Below are 26,748 nucleotides of genomic sequence, written 5' to 3' on the forward strand. Positions count from 1 at the left end.
TAGGCTTCCTGGGATCCATGCTAGTGTCGTGTTGGGATCGGTAATTATAATTTAGAAGGGAAGCGTAGTGAAGAAACTTTGGAGGAAGTTATACAGTTCAAATTCACAGGGTATTTAATCATCAGTTAGAGTTGACAATTAACAATTTGAAGTACATGAAGATTCAGAGTAATAATAATAATAATCCGTTTTTTATATAGCGCTTCATACATCGGAACGACGTGTCTAAGCGCTTTACAGATATATTATTACCCCGGTCATCGGATTCAATCAGTCATTCCCGCACACAATGTGTGCACATCCTCCACTCCCTGGGGAGTATTCCAGTCAGTCGCCGGTGAGGCGCACACAGTACTGGACAAGCTACAATGACTTTCACATCCTACCGGGTACCCATTTAGCACCTGGGTGGAGAGTGGCAAAGTGTGGATTAACGCCTTGCCAAAGAACGCCAGACCGCGGTGGGATTCGAACACACGACCCTCTGTTTACAAGGCGAGAGTCAGAACCACTACACCACGGCTCCTCCATATCAGGAGACGATGAATAAAGTAATTTCGAAGTATCAGATTGAGATTGTGAAGTTAAATTAATACTGAATGGACGTCTAAGTCTTGAAGTCAGTCATTCTATCTGGATGAGTGTGGGTCTAGTATTCTATTGTATCTCTAATAATCAAGAAGTCTTATTTATATCAGTTTAAGGTGGGGTTGATCTAAACTTGATTTGATTGGTCTACAGGTAACTGTCTATCAAACTTTCTCTGGTATAAGGGGTGTGGTGATGCTCTGTGCAAGTGACTGGGGCTGGAAGTGTGAGTCATACTTCTTAGAACTTATGTTCCTTGAAGTTACCTGACGTCACTGAGGGTTGGTATTTTTATGGTCAAGGTTTAGGAGTTAAATGGTATTGGGGGTTTGGGATTCTTAGATGACATTGGGCCTTTGGGGGAGTTTGTAAACAAGTGAAGGTGAATGACTGAAAGGATAACAGAAAGTTAAATACATACTACATAACACTAGTATCATACTTACCAAATTATGTGAATTGGGGGGGGGGAACCTAGGTCAAGTCGAACTGAAGTTATCACGTTTACAAGGAAAAGTTAAGAGATGGACAGACAGATGGACACCAAGCGTGATACCATAATACGTCCAGTCTAGGACGAGCGTATAAAAATGATGCAAGGCCTCCCATCATTTGACCTATTGACCCCTAGATGACCTTTGACCTAATCATCTTCATTACCACAAATGTAGTATTACCCAAGGACTATTTGGACTAAGTATAAAAACAATTGATGCAGAAGTAAAGAAATGCGAGCAAGTTAAGGACGTTCCACAGTTAAAGTGAAATCCATGTCATTTTCACCAAACTTTGCACATAGATAATTTAGAACCTTAATATTCGAAATATGCAAAAATTAACATAGGTCCATGTGCTTGATTTTTTGCTATAGAACTTCAAAGTTCACCCAAATTGATGTTCTTAAGAATTGCTCATTCAAAAGAATTTGGCATTTTTAGACCGCCCAAGATTACTACAATGAGTTTAAACCTGTATTACTCAGTCAAAATACATGAAAAAGTCATCAAATTTCGCAAGAGAGTTAATAATTGTATCGTTAGAATGAAGAATATATCTATAGTGCTATTTGTTTGCAATTTTAAGTCTAACAGCACTGTCAGTTCTTAAAAATGGCGTAAAAGATAACAAAATCCCAATCTAAAAAATGTGAAATTTCAGTAACAAACTACAAAAGTACAATAAATGCTGCACTTTATTCAAAATCCATGTCATTTAAACAAAAATTTGTAGAGTTGTAGAGAAAGGTATACCTAAGAGGAACAAACATTAAAAAATAGGAGTTCATGTGCTTGTTTTTAAACTATCAGTATTTTTATTAGAGCAAATGTGCTTTTTAAAACACCAAAAATGCGCCGAATGCTTTGTATCTATGTGAAGAAAAAATCAAAACCACTCTACCATTTATTCAAACTCGGGGTAATATTCGTGATTCTTGGCAGCACTGCAGAGTAAAGTATTTTGAAATTGTAGAAATTTTTTTTTTGAATGGTCCATGGAATAATTCCATTTTTTAGCTTCATGAAATAAAGCATCAGATCTGCAGTTAAAGTGCAGAAGATGAGAAAAATCAGCACATACCCGCAGCTAATTAATCACCTGTTCATCCATTGTGACGTCAGCGCGCAGAGTGTAAACTATGCGCAGATCATAATGCGCACAAACATAACTGTGGAACGTCCTTAAACAAAAAAATTAACGCTTGTAAAATAGGAAAAGTGATTACTTGGTCTCCATCGAACTTTGTTCAGGGGGGAAAAAGGCATTATAACTTGAAGACCTTATCAGAATAGTCAATATAATCCTTGTCTGTGATGCATATTTTATAGTCAAATAAACTTTATACATTCTATCAATCATAAAGGATACGTGAATATGGTATGTGGTATTGCAGGAAAGTAGATGTTGATGTAGACTATTCCCTCTCCATTCTCTGGTAATCTATAGCCATACTACAATATTCACAATCACCAGAACAAAATTGAAGCTTTTACAAAACTAATATATACGATAATGAAATTTTTTTTAAATGTACTTGTACAGATGTTTACAAATAATGAAAATTGCATCACATACTACAAAATTTTGTGAATTGTAAAACAGGCTCTGATTTCATCTGGAATTTCAATTATTCTAGAGTTATTCTATGATTTTGGTATTTCAATATGAAGCAGAAAAATAAAATTAAAAAAATAAACGTGAAACTTGAGTTTTGTTTATTACAAAATGAAGAGATATATACATGTATATATATATTCTAAAATGCATTGTAACAGACTACAATGTGATACAGAGGAACAGAATGGACTTACATTGTTTTTCCAGTACTTCCTTAGATCAGCATATGATTTGAATGGACTGGAGGCTGGTATATGATGCATGAGACTGACTACTTTCCCTTTCTTCATACTGTAAAATGAGGTAATTAATCACTGTCAGGGATGTTGATCCATTTTTCAGATGGGGGGGGGGGGGGCAAAATCATGAGACATAAATCAACAATACAAAGGCCCTTGAACGCACAACACAAACTCACCCTCACATGCATATTATATATATATATATATTAAATATTTATATATATATATATACATGTATATATATATATATATATATATATATATATATATATATATATATATATGTATATATATATATATATTTAGCAAAATACAAGGTGAATAAAACAACCGTGGATAGAAAAGTTGATCAAATTTTCGCCCATAGGGCTTCATCAGGAAATGATGAATTTATTAGTCAACAGCACCAAGAAACGCAGTGCGCAAAACGCTAAGCGTAAAAAACAACGCGCTAAGAGGTAAGACGCGAAGCGCAACAGTACAAAAGAAAAGAGAGAGAAAAAAAGAAAAAAAGAAAGAAAGGGGAAGGGAAAAAAAGAAGAAGAAGAAGAAAGCCGGGGAGACAAAAGGAAGAGAGAAAAGGGAAAAGGAAAACGACTAGAAAAAAAGGAGAGAGGGAGAGAAGGGGGCAGAAATAGAGGACAGCTGGGGAGAAAGAAGTAAGAGAAGAAAAAAGAGAAAAAAAATAAAAAAAGAAAGAAAAAGAAGAAAAAGAAAGGGAAGGACAACAGAAAGAAAGGAAGAAAACAAGAAAGGGAAGCAAAGAGAGAGAGAGAGAGAGGGGGAGAAAAGAAATCAAACCACGGGAAAGGAGTGGAAAGACACATTCATTCCATCAGGTTGGAGAGAGCCGAGAGAGTGGATGAGGCATTCCTCCTTCTCTTTCCTTATCCCATCTGAACGAAAACCAGTCAGAAGAACGCACACCTTGAAGTACCCGATGTTATGGTCAGGTTGGGTAAAATGATGGGCTACCGGCAACCCTGCTGACTTGATCCTGATGGAGCGAAGATGTTCGGTCACTCTGTCAGCAAGTCTCCTCTTCGTTTCTCCGATGTAGATCTCCTTGCACTTGGAGCAGTAGATGCAATATATGCAATCCTTGGTGACACATGTGAAAGAGCCGTGGATATGCCAAGTACCCTTTGGTCCGGATATCTCTGACACTGATGAAATGACCCCACACGTGTTGCAGCGAGGTCTACTACATGGTTTGCTTCCGACACCACATGTAGCATTGATCGGAGTGAGCTCGGATTTCACGAGGAGCTGGCGTAGGTTCTTGTCCTTCCGGAACGAAGTCAGAGGGGGTTCGGAGAAAATTTCCGTAGTGGCAGGATGCTCGGTTAAGATGTGAAAGTTATCCCTCACGGACTTGGCAAGGCGTTCACTAGTGGGATGGTAAGTGACGACTAACTGAATCCTTCCTGAAACCCGATTCTGCTGCTTGGGCCGAAAGAAATCCGCACGTGTTGATGTCTCAACCCTCTTAGCTGCCTTAGCCAGGATCTCATCCGGGTATCCATTACGTCAAACCCCCGTTTGGAGAAAGACCGCAGTTCAGATTGCAAACTGCGGTTCTATACCCCATTTTGCGTTTGGAAATCCCAAAATCATTTCCAAGCCCAGGGGGCCGTTTCATAAAGCTGCTCGTAAGTTAAGAGCGACTTTAAGAACGACTGGTGATCCTTTCTCGCGCGCTAGATCTTCGCCAATGGTGTGTACCATTTACCGCAAGACAGGATCACCAGTCGCTTTTTATTTACGAACAGCTTTATGAAACACACGCCTGATCAATCCCGCTAGGCCAGGTAATCCCCGCTGTCTCAATTTTACCTCCACAGGCCAGATTATGAGCGTTGAGCCAAGGACGAAATGATAAACAACAGCTGTGCTATTACGTAAGACTTCTCTGCCTGTAGTAGGACCTTCGGAATGAAATTATTGTATTCGATATTTAATCACGTTTTCAAATGCATATTGTATTCAGAAATCCAATGTTAGTCCATTTTCAAGTTCGAACGAAGAAAATCGACCTCGAAATAAGGAAAGTAAGTGAATTAAAATGACGGCATGCTTTGCTCGGGCTGTTGTGTTATCTTCGGACCAGAAACAGGTGTTTTGATACTTAAATTGCTTGCTTGGGGCAGTTATGGTTTGTCGTACTTGGAGAAGAGAATTGATTGAGGGAATCTGGGGTATAGTGTTTCCAAATGAAAGGTTTTCGTCATGTCCTCGTTGCTTGAAGAAAAGTTGCATTTCATCTGCTCGTTGGTTGTAGTCATCTTCCTCTGAACAAATACGACGGATGCGAGAAAGTTGAGAGAAGGGAATGGAATTCTTGCATGCAGGAGGATGTGAAGATGCGTAGTTCAGGTAAGCATGGGAATCAGTAGGCTTGTAATGCACTGACGTGGTGATACCCGAGCCTTCGATTGTGACTTTGAGGTCCAAGAAAGCCACACTGGCGTCTGACACTTCGTTGGTAAGTTGAACTGAAGGATGCATGTTGCCAAGTCTGTCAATGAATTCCATAACTTCATCCTTGGATGACACTGCGATTCCAAGATAATAATCAATATATCTTCGTAGAAGCAGGCGAGGTTTGGGCCCTTCGTAATTGGACAAGAACCTGCTTTCGATGTATCCCATGAACAGGCAAGCATAAGAAGGTCCCATCTTAACGCCCTTCTTCTGTTTGTAGTATTTACCACTGAAGCTGAATGCTGAACGTGTGAGAACGAGGTCAGTCAAGCGCACTATAGTGTCCTTGTCAGGTCTGTTAGCTGATTGATGACTCCGTAGAAAGAAACGAATAGCATTGAGGCCATCTGATCGGGGGATGATGGTATAGAGAGACTTGACATCTAAAGTGAAAAGAAACTTCTCTCCGTGCTCTGGGAGTGTGATAGTCTCAAGAGTCCGGATCATCTCTGACGAGTCTCTTACGTAGGTCGGAAGACCCTTCACAATAGGAGAGAAGATACTATCCAAATACTTATCGTAGAAACAATCGGGCGCCCAGGATTTCCCACCTTATGTATTTTAGGAAGCATATAAAAATGGCGGATTTGGGATTCCTCTGAAGGAGATGCTTGGCTTCCTTGGGTAGCTTCTGGCTGTCAATGAGAGATGTAACAGTTTCCTTCACGTCTAGCTGACGTATATATTTATATATACATCAGGATCACAAACATTGCTAAGAATGTTCAATATATTCTAAATCTGTGTTTAAGGCAATTTTTTTTGTCTTCTTTCGTTGTTCATAATGCGCCTTAATGCCCTCTACCTTCGTCTTTATGTGTGTATTATGACGGAATTAACCCATTCATTGACTTTGTAAGATGTAGGCATATATGTATATATATATATATATATATATATATAAATAAATATATATATATATATATATATATATTGAAGATTCTTAGCAATTTTTGAGATCCTGAACAAGATGAGTATGTAACTAAATAATTACTGCAAGCGCGAGCATGATTTTGTTTAATATACGTTCTGGGCCTGAAAAGGGACATTTTATGGACTGTTTGCAGTAGTTATCCATGAAGACAAAACATAATTCAACAATCAAATAATGAGAGAGCGAAGCGCGTGCAGAATTTTTTGTAATTCCGACCTAAAAACTTGAAATTCTAGGCACTTTTTGTATTCATGAACCAGATACTTATCTAACTAAATAATTGATGCGAGCACAAAGCGCGAGCGGAAAAAAATGACAGACCTAAAAATGGGACACTCAATGTTTTGGAAATCATAAAAGGATGGGCAAAATTGGGTATCTTCCTACATTAAAGGACAAGTCCACCCCAACAAAAAGTTGATTTGAAAAAAAGGAGAAAAATCCATCAAGCAAAACACTGAAAATTTCATCAAAATCGGATGTAAAATAAGAAAGTTATGACATTTCAAAGTTTCGCTTAATTTCACAAAAAATTTATATGCACATCCTGGTCGGTATGCAAATTGGCAGACTGATGACGTCACCCACTCACTATTTCTTTTGTATTTTATTATATGAAATATTCTAATTTTCTCCTCCTTGTCAAGTGAAATAAAGTTTTATTTCTCCCTGAACATGTGGAATTACCATTATTTTAACAGTTTATGGTTAAATTAAGTTGGTCCTTATTGTCAAATCTGTAAAAAAATGTAATATTGTATTATTCAAACAATAAAAAACAAAAGAAATAGTTAGTGATGGACATCATCGACTCTCTCATTTGCATATCGCTGAGTTGTGCATTTAACTGTTTTGTGAAAAATAAGCGAAACTTTAAAATGTCTTAACTTTCTTATTTTACATCCGATTTCAATGAAATTTGCAGCGTTATGTTTGTTTGATTTTTCTCTATTGATTCAAATCAACAATTTTCAGGGGTGGACTTGACCTTTTATAATGCGACCTGGATTCTGGGGATTCTAATTACATTTCTTTTATTATGAAAGTCAATGATACAAGCGCGAAGCACGAGCTGAAAAAAAAAATTCCCATCTAAAGGGTCAATTTATGCACTATTTTAAGTGGATAGTGGATATATTATTATTATCTTATTTATTTATTGACAATCGATGAGTACTGTGCAGCGCCAGTTGGTCGCTCTCACAGGCTCCTGCATTTTGTTGATTTTTTCACCATTTATATTTGATTTTATATCATCAAATTGGTGTCAGTGGATTTCTAATGATCTTAAGCCTAAGATAATGTTACACAGAAGGATGGAGAATCTTGCATTTTTGGGCTGTTTTTGCTGTCAATTTTGTATCAGATTTCCATCACTGTGCAGAGTACTACACACAGCTATTCATGCTATTTTCAGCCAGAAGGGACTATTCAAGCTGTGCACTCAAGGAAGACTGTACTTGGACATGAAAAGGGCCACTCTATTGTTCCTGTTTTGGGACCCTTTCACTGTACCACCATGGCCCTGGGTTTGAGACTCATTCAATATTCTGCTGTATTCCTACATGGATTGAGTCCCTATTACTACAGCCCATTTGAATGTGAACTGGAAAATTAAGTCTGCATTCGAATAGTCTCTGAACCTGCGCCGTGAACCATGTCCGATGCACTAGTACGTTGAGCCACAAACTACGTATCATCAACCAAGCTCCCGTTATTGGAAGTACGGGAAAAGAAGATGGAGAAAGCGTGGAAAAAGGGGCGGTAGTAAAATTGATTGCGGCAATCTTATCCCTGTTGCCAATGCCCAAAACAGACTCTCAGTACAACAGCAGCCAGTTCGTCAACCGGAACTGGTGCGGATCCCTTTACAGGCTCATGGCAACGGAAGTGTCTCAGATAGGCAACCTCAACAACTGTGGATCAAGATCTGTCACTGGAACGCACGTTCAATGAACAATAAAACAACTGCAATCTGTGACTTTATTATGGATAATGATATAATGATTATCACAGAGTCGTGGTTGAAAGGTGATTCCTGTGATGACACAATTATTGCAGATGTTAATGCCACTTTACCGAACTATCAAGTATTACATGTCCATCGTCAATCTCGTGGTGGTGGTATATGCATTGTCTTTCGGTCCAGCTTGAAGATCACCATGAATGAAACATGGAACTTCAAGACTTTTGAACTTATGGACATGAATGTTCGGACCTCTTCGTCTGTGGTTTTTAGAATCTGTGCCATCTATAGACCTCCACCGTCAGCTAGGAATAAACTTACCTTTGAAGGTTTCCTCCGTGACTTCTCGTTACTCCTTGAATCGGTTGCTGTTGATGCTCACCAGTCATTGTTAATTGGCGATTTTAACATCTAGGTTGACAGTTCCAGCAGTAAGGACGCCAATGTATTTCGAGATATATTGCACTCTGCTGCTCTTGTCAACCATATAAAATATCCGACGCACCAGGCGGGCCGTACGATTGACTTGGTGATTACACGCAAGGACGGACTTCCACTCATTAGCACCGACTGTATCTCTGGTCTCCCTTCTGACCACAGTGCTGTAATCTGCACTCTAGATCTAGCTCGAGCGAAGCCATATAAGAAACAAATGAAATGTCGCAAGCTTAGAGACATCAATATGGAACGTTTTGCTGCAGATCTGAGAAATTCGCTTGGTGAGCTTCAAGATGCAGCTTACCCGTCAGATCTCGCTGTGCAGTACCATCAAACAATCAAGGATCTGTTGGACAGACATGCTCCAGAAAAAAGCTCTCTTGTTTCCGTGAGACCCAATGCTCCTTGGTATGATGCAGATGTTAGAGACGCCAAACGTGCAAGGCGACGTGCCGAGCGGTGCTTGGCGAAAATGGACAATACCATCAACAGGAAACAGTATCGTGAGAAGTGTCGGTCATATAACGAAACCTTAGTGAAGTCTAAGACCCGTCACATGCAAGGCGAGATTGAAAAAATGGATAACAAAGAATTGTTCCAGTGAATGAACAAGTACACTTCTCCACCTTCTCCAAATCTACCATCCCGTGATTCTGATAAGCAGCTGGCTAATGACTTCGGGTTGTTTTTCCATAGCAAGATCCAGAAGATCATGGATAAGCTTGACGGCCTACCAACTGCAGATGATGATGATGATGACATCGTACTACAAGCTACTTGTGATACAACATTTAATGAATTCCTCCCAGTGACTTAGGATGAAATTCTGAAGGTTATCAATGGTAGCCCTTCGAAGTCATGCATGTTGGACCCTGCACCTACTTGGCTTATCAAACAGTGTATTGATGAGCTCTTACCTTTTATCACTAAGTTGATTAACTCCTCACTATCTTCTGGGATCGTTCCATCATTGTTTAAGATATCACACATCACTCCTATCTTAAAGAAGCCCCGGCTAGATGCTGAAAATTTCATAAACTATCGACCTACTGCAAATCAAATGTTCCTAGCCAAGGTTTTAGAACGGGTCGTGGCCTCTCAGATGCGTGCTTATCTCTCTGACTCAGATTTATTCCCCAAAATGCAAAAATCGGTATACCGAAGCGATCATTCAACTGAGACAGCACTACTGAAAGTGTACAATGATATCTTGCTCGCTCTGGATAAGGGTCATGAAGCCATATTGGTGCTACTTGACTACTCGGCAGCCTTCGATACGATTAACCATCAAAGAATTATTCAGTGCTTCCAAGAACGTTACCGCATCGGTGGTACGGTTTTGAATTGGCTTCAATCATACCTTGAAGATCGAAAGCACATCGTTGTTGTAAATGGATTTGAGTCCGATGCTTATCCTCTGGAGTGGGGGGTACCTCAAGGCTCCGTTATGGGGCCCTTGGACTTCATTCTATATACTGGCCCTCTTTCCGACCTCATCGCTGCTCATGAAGGTATAAATCACGTGCTATATGCTGATGATACTCAACTCTATGTGGTCATTCATCGTGATGAGCTGACTGTTGGCATCTCATCTATGGAAAAATGTGTGTAAGACATCAAAGTCTGGGCTGGCAAGAATAAGCTTCTGCTCAACGATGACAAGACTGAAATGGTTCACATTTCTTCACAATTTCCAAAGCGGAAAGATCGTGCATATTGATGGAGCTGTCATCAATCCTACTGAGTCAACCAGAGATCTTGGTGTCATAGTAGATGCCCGGGGGGGGGGGGGCACTCAGTATATAATGCATAGTGGGTATGTGCCGCGGAGGGGACCCCCATTTTTACACTCAAATTTCCGTTCCGAGGCATAGCATTTTTGTCTTATTGAGAAAAAGAACAAAGAAAGCCGCTCCAAAGCATAGCATTTTCTCCTTCTCGAGAAAAAAAGAAGAAAAAAAATCCGCTCCAGGGCTTCGCATATTTTCCGGTACGCCGTTCCGGTCGCAATTTTGGTGAAAAGCGGCCGCAGCTCGCTGTCCGACCATCGTCTCTGCGCTAGCGCGCCCGTCAGTCGTGCCGCCGGGCTAGCTGCATGCACGTTCCATAGGGATGCATACGCACTCGCACGCAGGCGACCCGTTCCAAGGACCCCCGTTTTCACAAACATTTGTAGTTCCGAAGCCCGTTCCGAGGACCCTCCTTTTTACAATTCGCCCGCTCCAAGGCCCCCGTTTTTTGTCTCGCCCGCGGCACACCCCTACCACTTTTTTGGTCGAGTGCCCCCCCCCCCGGGAGTAGATGACGCCTTAGACTTGAGGGAACATATTCGTAAGGTCTGCAGAGTGGCATCCTTTGGTATTTATAGAATCTGCAAACTTAGAAAGTATCTGAACCAGAGTTCCACCGAGCGCCTTGTCAACGCATTTGTAACTTCACATTTGGATTATTGCAACAGCTTTCTTGTCAGCCTACCAGCCTCCCATCTTACCCTTCTTCAACGAATTCAAAACACAGCTGCCCGTCTCATCACTCGCACGAGAAAGCACGATCACATCACTCCTGTCTTGCAAACACTACATTGTTAAATATCCCTCACAGAATTCAATTCAAAATACTTCTTCTCACATACAAGGTAATTCATAACCTTGCTCCATCATACCTAATCGATCTTATCTTACAAAGATATCCTAATAATTAATCTAATAAGCCTAATAAGAGCACAAAATTTGTTGAAAACTGGACAAGGAAAGAACACTGAAAAGAATTATATGCCTTTATGATGAGATTCCTGCGTAAATGTAGGGCCGACCTTAACAAAAGTTGCAATGATAGATGACATTATTTCCCACGCGAGAAATCATGATTTTGTACTGTACTACAGATGTAAGAACTAAATTTTATATTGTGTTTGGTTAATTTTCTGATTTCTGTGTAACATTACAATTTTATTTTATTTTTGCACTTACAGAATTATTGAAGGGGGGAAACAATATGCTTGCAACCCTCAAATTTTCATGGGGGGGGGGGGCGATCGCCACCCTTTCACCCCCCCCCCCATCGACGCCTCTGATCACTGTAGCTTGATACATATCTAGGGAAGATTTTTTTTCTTGTCAACCAACTTACTGATTTAAACTAGAACTATCACTAAAGCTGATTAATACCCTGCCCTATGCCATTGCCATGGCAACAGTTTCCAACACATGGAAAAAAAATGTCTTGCCCATCTTTACTCCAAGAGCTATGTGTGAGCAAAATGAGAATAAAGTGGTTAAAAACTAATGAAGTGGTTCGAACCGAAGATTTTTACCTAATTTGCGGCATATATGTTACCATGGCAACACAATTTCCGACACACACACAATATATTTGTCTCGCACATCTTTACTTCAAAACCAATGTGTGAGCCAAATTTTATGAGAAATTGTTGAAAATTGATGAAGTAATTAAAACTGCAATTTTTTAAACCACAATTTGGCCATGTCGTTACCATGGCAACATGACTTCTAACACACACACAAAAATATGCAGAGACTCCAACTCTCCCGCTTTTGGCAGGAGATCTTCCGCCGAAATCCCATTTTCGCAAAATCTCCCGTTCTCCCGCTTGAGATTTAATATCTCCAGCCCAGGCCCTGTGTCTCCCGTTTAAGATGTATTTTCTCCTGCTTAAAATGATCTTTCACCCGCCCAAACACCTTTTTAAAAACTGGAATCAAATTTTCATATCCAAGCTAGAGATATTCAAATTAAGTAGAATGTCAACGCTGCTAGTTGCATCATCCCTCCTAGAGGGCATCCTATATGGCCTATGTTGCATACCAAAGACAGCGCGCACCGCATGCTACTTTGGTAATAAAACGCACAGAGTGCCAACCAAAGGCCAAAAAAAAATCATGACCAAGAAAAAAAAAGAGAGAAAAGGGTGAAATATGATATCACTTTTTAATATAATGTCAAAATCTATTACAAATTTGGATTTCTGAAATAAAAATGTAGACATTTTTGCTCCTTTGCAATGTATTATTTTTAAAATCAATTTTACATGATAGCCATTTCTAGCCTCCTCATTATAGGCCAAGAGCATTAGGTTTAATATGGAAATTTCTGGTAACAAGCTGATTTTTTCAGGAAAGGTCCTGGAATGTGTCCAGAATAACATACTAAAAGTCCTCATAAATCCTCCATGGGAGTTTTCCGTAATCCAAGATGGCGTCCAAAATGGCCGCCATTCACAGAAAATGGGCATAACTCACTAATTATTCACACTAGACATCAAATTTCAGTGCATGTTTCATGGTTTAAAGAGGTAAAAAGATCTAGTGATATAGGTTAGAGTAAAAATGAGCAGACCAGGGTACCTAAAAATCCAAGATGGCGTCAAGTAATACATTGGGACAAGTTACAAGGACATTCAGTGGTCAAGTTTGTCCAAAAATCCAAGATGGCTTCGAAAAATGGAGTCTAAAATGGCTGTTTTTACTTACAAATGGACATAGTTCATTTGATATCTGCCCGAGATATATGATTTTGGTGTCTAATCCATGGTTTGAAAGGTCAAATAATACATTTGGACACGTTAAAAGGACATTCAGTGGTCAAGTATGTCCAAAAATCCAAGATGGCTTCCAAAAATGGAGTCTAAATTGACTGCTGTTACTGAAAAAATTGTCATACTTCATTAAAAATCCACCTGAGAGATATGATTGTGGTGTCTTTACTATGGTTTTAAGTGTCGAAATAATACATAAGCACAAGTAGAAAGGACAATCAGAGGTCTAGTACAGGTATGTCCAAAAATCCAAGATGGCTTCCAAAAAATGGAGTCTAAATTGACCACTGGTACTTTAAAAAAATACATACTTTATTTGATATCTGCCTGTGAGGTATGATTTCGGTTGTTTAAACCCATGGTCTAAAGAGCCAAAAGAAACATTGGGACAACTTACAAGGACAGTCAGTGGTCTAGTAAGCCAAAAATCTAAGATGGCTTCCAAAAAGGGAGTCTAAAATGACTGATGATTCTTAGAAAATAACATAATTAATTTTATATTCGCCTGAGAGATAATATTTGGGTGTCTATACTATAGTTTCAAGTGTCAAATAATACTTTGGGACAGCTTATGATGATATGCAATTGTCAATTTTCCTTCATAATCCAAGATGGCTTCCATAATGGCGTTTAATTCTCATCGCTTAAAAATAGTCATACTCAATATTCACCTGTGAGAAATAAATTTTGTTTCTGCACTATGGTTTGAAATGTCAAATATATATTAAGGACAAGTCGATCACAAGAATGTTCAGTTTTCCATTATACTGTATATGCAATTTGGTTCCCAAATTGAGCAAAAATGCCTGCTGTTGCCTACTCCTAAATCCTTAAGATTACTTTTCCTAAATGTATTTAAGCGTAGACACCACAATTATTCCTCACATGAGGATATTGTATGAATAATGATCATTTTTTTAAGTGATTGGAGTCATTTACACGCCATTTTGGATTTTTAGGAAAAATGGACAACTGCATTATCATTGTTAACAATCCCAAAATATTATTTGACCCTTCAAACTATGGTTTAGACACCAAAATCATATATATCAGGCAGATATTAAATTAACTATGCCCATTTGTAAGTCTCATAAGTAATTTTATTATTTGTTTAGGCGTCTCCTGTGCCTGGGAGGCGAAAAAGCAAACTGAATCACTATGATCCACAAGTCTCTCCTCCAGATATAACTGATTTATACTCCATTTTGGAAATTATCTTGGATTTCTGAACACACTGGACCATGGTCTAGACACCAAAAACATATTTTTTAGGTGTATATTAAACAAACTGTCAATTTTTAAATAACGGTAACCAATCATAAGCAATATACCCAATTTTTGGAAGCCATCTTGCAGTTTTTGGCATAATTGACCACTGTCTGCCTTTAACTAGTCCACATGTATTATTTGACCCTATAAACCATGGTTTAGACACCAAAATCTTATCTCCCATGCAGATATTAAATGAACTTTGTCAATTTGTATGTAACAGCGGCCATTTTAGACTCCATGTTTAGAAGCGGTCTTCAATTTTTAGACATACTGAACCTCTGACTGTCCTTTTTACTTGTGCTAATATATTATTCGACTCTTTAAATCATTGTTTAGACACCACAATTATATCTCTCACGTGGACTTTTAATGAAGTATGTTGATTTTTCAGTAACAGCGGTCAATTTAGACTCCATTTTTGGAAGCCATCTTGGATTTTTGGACATACCTGACAACTGAATGTCCTTTTAACTTGTCCAAATGTATTATTTGACCTTTCAAACCATGGTTTAGACACCAAAATCATATCTCTCAGGTGGATTTTTTAATGAAGTATGTCAATTTTTCAGTAACAGTGGTCAATTTAGACTCCATATTTGGAAACCATCTTGGATTTTTGGACAAACTTGACCACTGAATTTCCTTGTAACTTGTCCAAATGTATTATTTGACCTTTCAAACCATGGTTTAAACACCAAAATCATATATCTCAGGCAGATATTGAATGAACTATGTCCATTCGTAAGTAAAAACGGCAATTTTAGACTCCATTTTTGGAAGCCAGATGGATTTTCTGACATACTTGACCACTGACTGTCCTTGTAACTTGTCCCACTTTATTACTTGACCATTAAAACCATTGAATAGAAACAAAATTAAAGACATTGAAGGAAGTAATAGATGAATAGTGGATATTTAGGCTTTGGAAGCCATTTTGGACGCCATCTTGGATTTTTAGGTACCCTAGTCTGCTTATTTTCACTCTTACCTGTATCACTAGATCTTTTACCCTTTAAACCATGAAATATGCACCAAAATTTGATGTTTAGTGTGAATAATGAGTGAGTTATGTCAATTTTCTGTGAATGGCGGCCATTTTGGACGCCATCTTGGATTACGGAAAACCCCCACAGAGGATTTATGAGGACTTTTAGTATGTTATTCTAGACATTTTCCAGGACCTATCCTGAAAAAAATCAGCTTGTTACCAGAAATTTCCTTTCTTAAGCGTATTTTGGCCTAATGCTCTTGGCCTATTAGGCCACTGGTGCCATCATGTAATGAAAAATTAGCCGGAGATAGCACGAAACGAAAGGGCATCTAGAACCCTAAAGTTTCCTGGGCCCTTTTAGCGGACCCTGGCCGTAAGGGACTTTGCGCTCGTGATGTGCGCGCTTCGCGCGTCAAGTTGGGGTCTCCAGTTTGCTAGGGGATCCAGGCGGGAGAATCTCCAGATCAGAAGGTGCTTGGGGTTGGATTCTCTGAATATTGTCTTGCACATCAATACCAATGTGTGTGCTTCGCGCGTCAAGTTGGGGTCTCCAGTGTGCTAGGGGATCCAGGCGGGAGAATCTCCAGATCCGAAGGTGCTTGGGGTTGGATTCTCTGAATATGTCTTGCACATCAATACCAATGTGTGTGCCAAATTTCATGAGAACTGAGGAAGTACAGTACTTTGAAATGCAAGATTTTACCTTATTATTGATTGATTTCTATATACCCCTTCAAATTTCGTTTGGTAGGGGGTATAAAAAAATATATAAATAAACAATGATAATAAAGTAATATAATGATCAATTATGATAAAACAATGCTATAGTAGCAACTATTAAGCACAATGATAACAATGAGATCAACAACTTTTGCAGTAATGAAAATATAATAATTATGAAAACAAAAACAATAATGATAATATAATGAAAATCGTAACAAAAAATTATCAAAATAACATTATAGTAATTTAAATATTGAGAAAATTAATGATAGGAATAATAACAATGAAAATGAAAATGAACATAACACTATAATTTTATAAACAAGATGGTTCATGAACCACGAGTCATGCCTGATTTATCTTACATCTTCCTTTCCTTTCCTTTTCTATCATCTTTTCTTATTTGTTCTCGCTTGTAGAACTTTTGGGGGGCCAGTTCTATGCGGATCGGGTCCGGGGTAATGGCGGCACCTGGATTTAAATCATTGGGAGGGGGAAGCAACACAAATATTTTGCCTATTTCACAAAATAGAAGCGCGAGCTAATTTTCTTCTTTCAATGTAGACCCTATTGACTTAAAAGGGACCTGTTAAGGACTAGCTGTTTGCATTGGGTCATGAAGATATCTCATAAAATAAATAACGCAAGCACGAAGTGCTTAAAATTTTTGATATCCTGAGATAATAACCGACCGTTCAAAGCAATTTTTGTAATCATTAATTGGATGGCAATCTAATTAAACAATTGATGCGAGCGCGTAGCACAAGCTGAATTTTTTTTTTATTTATGAAAATAATGAATACGCAGGATGTGCAACTCGCTGAAACGAATAATGAAAACTCTAATCGCGAGAAGCATATTGACTTGAACATTGGATTTTTAAGCCCCATGTGAACACATAATTTACTTAAATCTCAGTCAACAGTTACCTACGCGCATTTTGAATTTCATAGAATGACCTGAAAGTTTTATGTTAGTAACAAAAATTGTTGGGAGCTAACAGTGAAATTTTCAAAATTTAAAGAACAAAAATGCTGTTTTGGAGCACTTTGCAACTTTAGTAGGATGCTTATGACAACATTTACTATACATGTTTTCATTTTTCAAAATTTCAGGGGGGATGGGGGCAACCACTGGGGTAAATGCCCCCCGTGTTTCCCCCCTTGGTGCCGCTACTTGTCTGGGGCAAAGCCCCAGGAATATTGTGATATTTTTAAACATTGCAGATGGCAAAATGGGTTAACTTTGATTTAATTATGCTTGGTTTTATTTTCATGCTGTATTAGTAATTTATATCTTTTAGCTAGTTTGCATTCTTACAATTACTTTGTTTTATACGACGTTAATATTTATGTCTTACATAAAAGCGCATAGAGAGAGCTATCATGCACATCAATCCTTATCATTATTATTAGCCCTACGTCCACATTTCATGAACTATATCCATAAACTTTAAAAGTAATGATGGCAATTCAACGATTACCCCCAATGTGGCTAAAGTTCTTTGACCTTGAAGGGATGGTTCAGGCTGGAGATATTTATATCTCAATAAATAGAATAAAATTCACAAAGCAAAATGCTGAAAATTTGATCGAAATTGGATAACAAATAACAAAGTTATTAAATTTTAAAGATTTGCATTATTTCGGTAACAGTTCTAGGCATGTCTTTATGAATATTCATTAGGTGGGCTGATGTCATATCCCCACTTGTTCTTTTGTATTTTATTATATGAAATTAGGTTTATCAAAAAATTTTCTACCAAGAACTAAAACAATTGGACTGACAACTGATTAAGTGCATTAGTAATTGATTGCCGCAACTTATTTCATCATAATGGAGACACATCATTATCACATGTATGAAAAAACGAAACATTTATGATTTCATGTAATAACATAAGAAAAGGGAAAGTGGGGATGTGACATCATCAGCCAACCAAATGAATATTTATGACGATGTGCATATACCTTACTGTTTTCACAAAATATTGACAAACTTTAAAATTCAATAACTTCGTTATTTGTTATCCAATTTTGATGAAATTTTCTGCATTTTGCTCTGTGAATTTTACTCTATTTGTTTAGATATAAATATTTTCAGCCCAAACCATCCCTTTAAATGACCTTTGATCTTGATCATGTGACTTGAAACTTGCACAGGATGTTAAGTGATATTTGATTACTAATATGTCCAAATTCTATGATCTAGATCCATAAACTTTGAAAAGTTACGATGGTAATTCAACAAATACCCCCATCATCGCTAAAGTTCACTGACCCTAAATGACCCTTGACCTTGGTCATGTGACTTGAAACTCAGAAGGATGTTCAGTAATACTTCATTTTTCCTAATGCACAAGTTTCATAGGTCTATATACTTTTTAGGTTATGATTACATTTCAAAAGTTTGACCTTTGGTTAAGATTTTGATGTTGATTCCTCCAACATGGTCTAAGTCCATTGACTCTAAATGACCTTTGACCTTGGTCATGTGACCTGAAACTCAGGCTCATCGTTTAAACCAAGAGTGATAAATAAAGAAATCTTCAAAAAGGATGAACATGACCTCATATCATTTTACCTTTTCACCCTTACATGACCTTTGACCCCATCATTCTCAAGGGGTCACATGTGGTATTACCCAGTTATCATATGTATGGACATAATTGATGCACAAGTAAAGAAATGGAAGAAAGTTGAACAAAAACTAATATTTTGGAACGGATTAACAATAAAAGTGATGAGGTCTCTGCCGAACTTCGTTCAGGCAAGACTACCAAGTCTATCTTCATTAGATGTGAAAACACTGCATATAAATATCATCTCTCCCACCAAAAAGCAAAGTATAAATCACTTGAAAAACGGATATGGATGCATATAAGGTGATTGTTGATTAAACTTGTGCTTTAATATGGTTTACCTCATTTAGTAACAACTACCAGCAGAATATTTGAAATAAAATTGTCTGTATCAATGTTTCAGTTTATCTTGCAATCATTCTTCCTTTCATTTAATCATCACCTTTATCTCTATCATGACCACCATCATCTCTATAGTTTTCATCTTCACCATTGTCACCATCTTCTTCATCCTTATCATCTCTATCTTCATTATGAACTGATGATTTCCGTATGAAAATATACCCACTCTGCTGTATAGTATTAATCAATTCAATGAGCTTGAATGCGAGGTTGTCATTTTCCCCTTATGATGACAATCCTTCTGCTAATTGTAAATGTTGTAATATTTTGGTAGTGCTTTATTTTTTGTGTGTGTTGAATATTTTTAGTACCCTTTAACTATGATTCATGCAAAAACAGTAAACAATATTACTTTTTGTAGTTATGTTATAAAAAAAGGTTTTATACGAATCGATATGAATGTAAATGTATGCAGAAGCGAAAAATAAAGCAAATCAAATCAAACATGCATTTCACAATTAACGTGTGAATTTGAATTCATTACACAACTTGTTTTTAAAATCTTCACCTCGGGAGTACATAGCACCACTTATCATCTACACCATATTCTGAGATCATGTAATTGATATCCGTCAGGAAATGATTGATAATAGAAGGACACACACCAAAATCTTGCAGCTGTTTGGTAGAAATTATTTTTTTAAAGAGAAAAAGAAAATATCTGGGTAATTATTCCAGAACCCATGATTCTATAGTAATAGAGAGTTATTATTATTTCTTCATAGACATTCTCTATACCACAAGATTTGTTCTTCTTTATGACCAATTATGTTATTCGCTTCATTTGCAATAAAGTAAAAAATACAATCAAACATGCCATTTCCCCTTTAATATATAAACTGTAAAAAAATGTATAATTTTGTTATATAGTTCAAAACATTGTTTGAATGTAAGATATGTTCCATCATTTTAATCTTATTTCAACTGTAACCAAAATGTAAAAGTCCTACAATATCAGATTGACATAAAGAATTATTTACCAGCTTGAGCAAGAGTTTCATATCTTCATAAGACTTAACAATGGTAAGATTAAATAAATGACAATTCACAAGACTTACTGTGCAATGCGGCATCTTGACAGTTAGAGGCTTAACTGCAAAGCATATTTCATCATCTGTTACATTTGTTTCAAGGTCTATCAAGAAAAAGTTTAGATGATTTTGATCAACACTTCTCATAATAGACAAGAATCAATATCACAATATCACCTGTCAATATCATTAACAAATTCCTCTTTTCTCAATGTATGACTAAATTCCATAGTTGTGTCAGTTTCACATTTTTCAAATAATGCCATTTAGAATTTACAGAACTAAATAAATGCCTTTTTCAAAACAAAAAGTCTTGTTGATGCTCAGTATTTATGTGGCTGGATTAAATTTACATTTTCTTTCTATAAGCCAGTTCGTAGTTCCTTTCTGCTCATGATCAAAATATTCTACGCATGATCAGAGGAAGGTCATTTGTACTAAAGTGACATGGTGGTTTAAAATCTAATGAGATAAGCACCAACTTTGATGTCTTGATTATTCATATATTCTTTTGAATTGTGGTTTTTCATTTACATCCACAAAAAACAACAATGCGTCCACGAACGACTGGTATTTCACAGTTTGCCAAGTACATTGTGCAATATGCTATGATATGCATTCAAAGTAGGAATGCAACAAATACCTTCATAAAGTGTTTATTGGTGTGCTATTCTAGTCACCTGGTCTATTCAATTTCTTCATCCTGCTATGTAAGGCAAGCTTACGTAATATCTTGCTTTGAAATCTGCCTATCATAATGAAAGAAATGAAAGGTCATTTGACAAAAATTGTCCCTGAAGTAACTACGAACTGGTCTATTATTTAGGAGTCAGTTTGATACTCACTGATAGCACCAAGTATTCCAGTACTGGTGATGAAATCCCTGCCCTGGATGTAATACTCTCCAACTTTGTTCCACAAAGGAGCCAGCTTAGCCTTAATTGTATATGTGAAGCAGGCTTGAAACACTGCTGGAATCACCCGGATAGGATTACCTACCTAGAGATAGAATTTAACATAGCAAATATTCCAAGAATTTACAGTAAAATAATCATTCTAAGTTGAGACTTGACTTGTAATGTTTTACTTTATAAAGTGATGCTGAACAAGGGCAAATATATAACAGTGTCAGGTGTGACTCATTTCTTTCTTTGACAGACATCTCTCAGTTATTTTTGCTAGTTAACCTATTAGCATTCTTTGATTCCTTTGTTGCAAGCCCAACTTAGGAGAGCTCTACAGTTTGGCTTGATATGCAAATTAACCTCTATATAAAATGTGTGTTGGCTTGAGCGATTGTGAATGGAATGTGTGAGCTGATGTGTGGAGGAGGATATAGTGTGAAGGGTTGCCATATTTGTATAGCTTGGGCAAGCACTGTGCCTATTGACTTTTGGAGAGGACATGTGTCTTCCTTTTGGCCTGTATTCACAAGTCAAGTTGTAAGTTGAACTAGAATTTTAATTCGACATGAGGACGAATTAGGTGATCTGTCTCTGATTTTCATGATCACGAATACAATCACCATGTTTATTGAGATCAATATGATCATCATGATGAAAACTGAACTTTTCTTACGAAAAGAATGTGTTGAATACTCCTGCAAAAGAGGGAAATGAGAAAGCTGTGTGAAAAAGTGTAGGTCATACACATATTGTACATGTACATATTGTACATTAAAAGGGATTTTAATCTCTTTAATTGTCCAATGTTTTATTTCATATACATTGTACTGGTCATAGAGGACCATTTGTGAAATGTTGGAAAGAAAAAAAAAAATTCTCATGTTCACCCCTGGGCTCGAACCGTGGACCCTAAGGACACAAGTCTGCCTTACCAATTGAGCTACACTATTTCCCATAAACTTTGCACATAAGCAACTTAAGAGGATCTCAAATCCAATTTTGCAAGAGAAATATGGGCATGATCCCAGCATCTGATCGGAAAATGTTATTATCTCAGCTACAACATACTCATAGCTCAAAGAAAACCGACAAGAAAAAAAATGGAGATATGGCTCGCGAAATAGAGGAATGTAAAATCCAGTTTTGAGAGAAAGTCATTTCCCACAGAGATTGCACACAAAATGAGTGAAAATGACATGCCTCAATAACTTGCTTGGCATTTTTCAGGATGATCCATTCCTTTGAAAATTGGCCAATATTTTCGGAGTTACAGTCACATTTGCATAACTATGATGACATCATAAGTAGCAAAATGGGAATTTTGAGTTTCGACGCCATTTTGATGATGTCATGATAACATTTCGGGTCAAATGTGACATGAAATCATATCTACCATCCATACTCTATTCGAATATGAAAAAAAAATGGGGGTCAACGTACTTCCTGAAGAACTATAATGAATTTTGTATAGGCATGTTTTTGCACATATATTGTCTATGGTTAGTGCACGCACGCGCTGTAAACTTTGATGGAGGCTAATTAATAATAATAATAATAATAGGCATTTATATAGCGCCATCTATCTAGAAATATTCTATTCCGAGGCGCATTATTATTATTACCCCAGCTTTAGCTCGAGCTGCCTTTCAGCGCTCATGCATTCAAGGAATTAATCCTGCCGGGTACCCATTCACCTCACCTGGGTTGAGTGCAGCACAATGTGGATAACTTTCTTTCTGAAGGAAATTACGCCATGGCTGGGATTCGAACCCATGACCCTCTGTTTCAAAGTCAGAAGACTTATCCACTGGGCCACAATGCTCCATAATTCCGTTATTACTTGTGGTAGAAGGTTGATCAAGGCATTAAATTGTTCAGAATTATATTATATGTGCATTGATATGAAAAAAATGACAATCCTATGTTGTATAGTGCCGTTACGCACGAGAACGCGTGCGTAACCTTGCGCGCGCAAATTTTTGAATTGCTTAAAATGACCTGATTCATACTCTACTTTGGTCAAAAAGTGATTTTGAGCATTTTAAAATTTTGACAAACGCATACGCGCACGTCGTAACCTTTACATGACCTTTGATGACATGGACAGTTGACCCTTGACCTGAAGTTAATGTGATGTAAATATGGTTAATTTTTAAAATTAATGAAGATATGATTATGTGATTTTACAAAATGGCGTCTAGATGACGTCGTGATGACCTTTTGACCTTGAACCTGTTTCGTACACATAACTGATAATATTTTGAAGAAAATTGAAGATTTTGAGATTTTAGTGGAACAAGAAAAGGGTGAAAAAATAAAAAATAAATAATAAAGAAAAAGAAAATTCATACGAAATTGATAGTTGATCTGTCAATTGACAGATCACCTTATTATACCCTTGTATTTCTTCCAATGTCATTGAATGATAGACCTGATAGAGAGCAAAGATACAAATGCTGTTTGAAATGTGTATTCTGAATATCGAAATCTTAATTCACTGTTTTATTTTAATTTGTCCTTATTTGCAGTGGATAAAATATATTGCTGTTTAAACATATTATGAATAATCATTACCGTGGTATGATTAATAACATCCTGTTGTATTATGATGAATAATGAAATTTGTAAAAGGAAAAGTTACTGTTACACGCAAACATTGGTTATGATTTACAGGTAGCTCTTATTAATGAGGATATCATCTCAAATTCGGTCACACCCTTTGAGTCTTAGCTTGACACAGGAGCCCGGGGGGGCCAGTCAAATATATTGCTGTACACACGCGTGACCAAAAAAAAAAAGTTTAAAGGGGTGTTTTTTCAGTTTTGGACGCGGTCCGCGCGTGGACTCGTTGAGGGTATCAAAAACACTGATTTTCAAGAAAAAGGGTGGTTTTGAAAGACTGGTCAATGGTCAATCCAAGGTCAAACGTATTTAGGGTATCTTTTTCCCCAAAGCTTTTTTTTTAGACAAGCCAAACGTGTTTAGAGTATGTTTTTTTTCCCCAAGCTTTTTCCCCCGAGGTCATATTTTGGCAACAACTTGTTTAGGGGCCAAAATGTGTAAATAAAGCCCGCGAAAAACTTGTTTAGGGGGATATTTTGCACACAGAGAAAAACTCGTTGAGGGGGTGTTTGGAAATTCCTTGGTCATGCGTGTGTACAGCAATATATTTGGGTTCAGGAGACGCTTTGGTGAGGCCTCTTTTTTGTGGCAGCAACATTAGAAATTGTGAATTGATCACCTGCTACCTCAGTGAAACGGCAGAGGACTTAAGCTACTTCTTTGTGAATCTACTTATTGAGACTTGGTGACAGTTGTTCACACTTGGGCCAGCGCTCCAAACATGAAAGTCAACCGTGCATTCTTCAAGACCGCGTTCTCTTGTACATCATGGCCGAACTCTGATTCTTCAGTCCTCAATGCCTCCCCTAGATTTCATGAACTCCTATGGGATGACGTAGCCTTGAGGACTACGTGATGATATTTTGAAAATATTTTTACAATTTACATCACTGAGCCTTGACACAGTCCCCATACGTGCCTAAGCGAGACATGTACCCACAGATGGATTTCCCTAGGAAATCCATCTTTAGACCTAGAAATCGCGTACATTTGTTGTATATTATTTATCTATACACCTTCATACGCCTAACTAATGCGTATAAAGGTGCAAAAAATCTGTATAAATATAAAAAATAAGAGGTTTCTTACCAGACCGATCTCGTGTAAATCCCTCAATCCATTTGTAAACACCACAAATACATGTACAATAGGCTTGACCCTTGAACCGCTTCGATATGACTTAGCATCGATGAGCTATGTAATTATATAATTATATTTGTATAATTATTTACAATCATCATTCAAATTTTATTATTTAATAAATAATAATTTTAATCTATGAATTGTTCTTCAAAACGGCACTTCGTAACATAGCTCATTGAAGCTATGTCATATCGAAGCGATTCAAGCGGTTCAAGTGATTTCTAGGTCTAAAGATGGATTTCCTAGGGAAATCCATCCGTGTGTACATGTCTCTCTTAGGTACGTATGGGGACTGTGTCAAGGCTCAGTGATGTAAAAGTATATGTAAAAATATTTTTAAATATCATCACGGAGTCCTCAAGGCTAGAGGTGACGTATGTTCGTTATTGTTATACTCTGATAGTTCTCTCATCAACATCTTCATGGAGATGGTGACAACCGTTAATTTCTGAACTTACACTTCCAATCTAAATTTCAACCGTATGTTCATGAACTCACCTTCTGGGACCTTGTCACTGAATTTTACTGACACTTATACAGTTGACTTTATTTTCTAAATATTGGCCAATATGCATGTAGTCATAAGTAATCTTTGACATTTTAATACTGTGATATATGTTATTTGAGCAAGTTGATGCACTAATTAATATAATATTGGTTATTTGAATAATTTGATACATTGGAAGTTTGAATAATTTGACATTCAATTAATTTGATATTCGGTGTGCAACCAATTTGATGTGAGATGTTTGATATTGGATTGATTGGATAAGTGTTAAATGTGATAAGATTCCACAAGTCATTGATTAAAAAGGGAAGTCAAACCATTTAAAAGTATCTTATAAGTTTCTTTTGTTGAAGTTCTTGGCTCAAACCTGACAAACAGCAATTGGTGTAGAAGGAATATCTGATGGACCATTGGTTACATTTGAAGTAACACCAAATAGAATATCACCCTGGAACTTTTAAAAACTTTACATTTCAGTATAATTTTTAGTTTAAAACTGTCCTTACTTTTTTTTTATCAAATATTAATCTAAACTTATGTGTAGATCTACCTGTAAGTTCATCTTCTGACATCTTTCTTGGAGCTTGCCTGATTGCCAGAACTCAGAAGTGATGATCACATAAATGCAGCCTTCATCTTGTAGTGATGGTGAGGCCAAGACATTAGATTCTGTAAATATCAGTTCCCTTAAGTAAAAAAAAAAAGAAAAAAGAAATGAGCTTACTAGCATTATGAGCAGAATGTAAAAGAAAGATCTAGGAGCCTAATGCTTTTTTATCATCTCCTTTACCCTCTTTCTCTCTCTGGTATGTGTACGGTATGTAGCTCAACAGGCGAGTATGGAAAACAAATGAAAGCAAACCTTTGACAATGACTTTCAGACCAAGACTATTTTGGGTCTGAAATTAATAATGTTGGTTTATTATGATTGACTATAAAGTTCCTGATGCCTAAATATGGTTCACAATCAACTTTGTTTATAAATTTCAGTTTTGTTTTATAGATCTAGACATCATGTAGAGTGTAGACCCTAATCAGTTTTCTCCAACTGCACTTTCACCAGTCTAACTTATAACTTAAGTATAAACCGTCGTCAATACACTAAGTTAGAGTCTGACATTTCTACCAAGATAAGACTACATCTAGACTGTATTTGGTCTAACTTAAAAGTTAGGATCTTGACAATGTCTAACTTAAATTACAGGGTGATCAAATCTACTTTACTTGACTTTAGACCTAAATGTAAGT

General features: G+C 37.1%; 1 protein-coding gene across 1 annotated transcript in view; it reads right to left on the bottom strand.

Moving 5' to 3' along the window:
* The window catches only part of LOC129254234 (uncharacterized), a 41,834-nt gene extending 15,645 nt beyond the window's left edge, over positions 1-26,189 (bottom strand). Inside the window, exons 1-5 of the mRNA XM_054892685.2 lie at positions 26,051-26,189; positions 21,168-21,321; positions 20,350-20,426; positions 2,898-2,994; positions 2,455-2,537 (exon numbers count right to left, since the gene is read on the bottom strand). Of these exons, the coding sequence (XP_054748660.2) occupies positions 2,455-2,537; positions 2,898-2,993 (179 nt within the window). The 5' untranslated portion in view covers position 2,994; positions 20,350-20,426; positions 21,168-21,321; positions 26,051-26,189. The remainder of the gene's footprint in view (positions 1-2,454; positions 2,538-2,897; positions 2,995-20,349; positions 20,427-21,167; positions 21,322-26,050) is intronic.
* Positions 26,190-26,748: the final 559 nt, after the last annotated feature.

Source organism: Lytechinus pictus, chromosome 2, assembly GCF_037042905.1.
Source record: "Lytechinus pictus isolate F3 Inbred chromosome 2, Lp3.0, whole genome shotgun sequence".
Classification (NCBI taxonomy): Eukaryota; Metazoa; Echinodermata; class Echinoidea; order Temnopleuroida; family Toxopneustidae; genus Lytechinus; species Lytechinus pictus.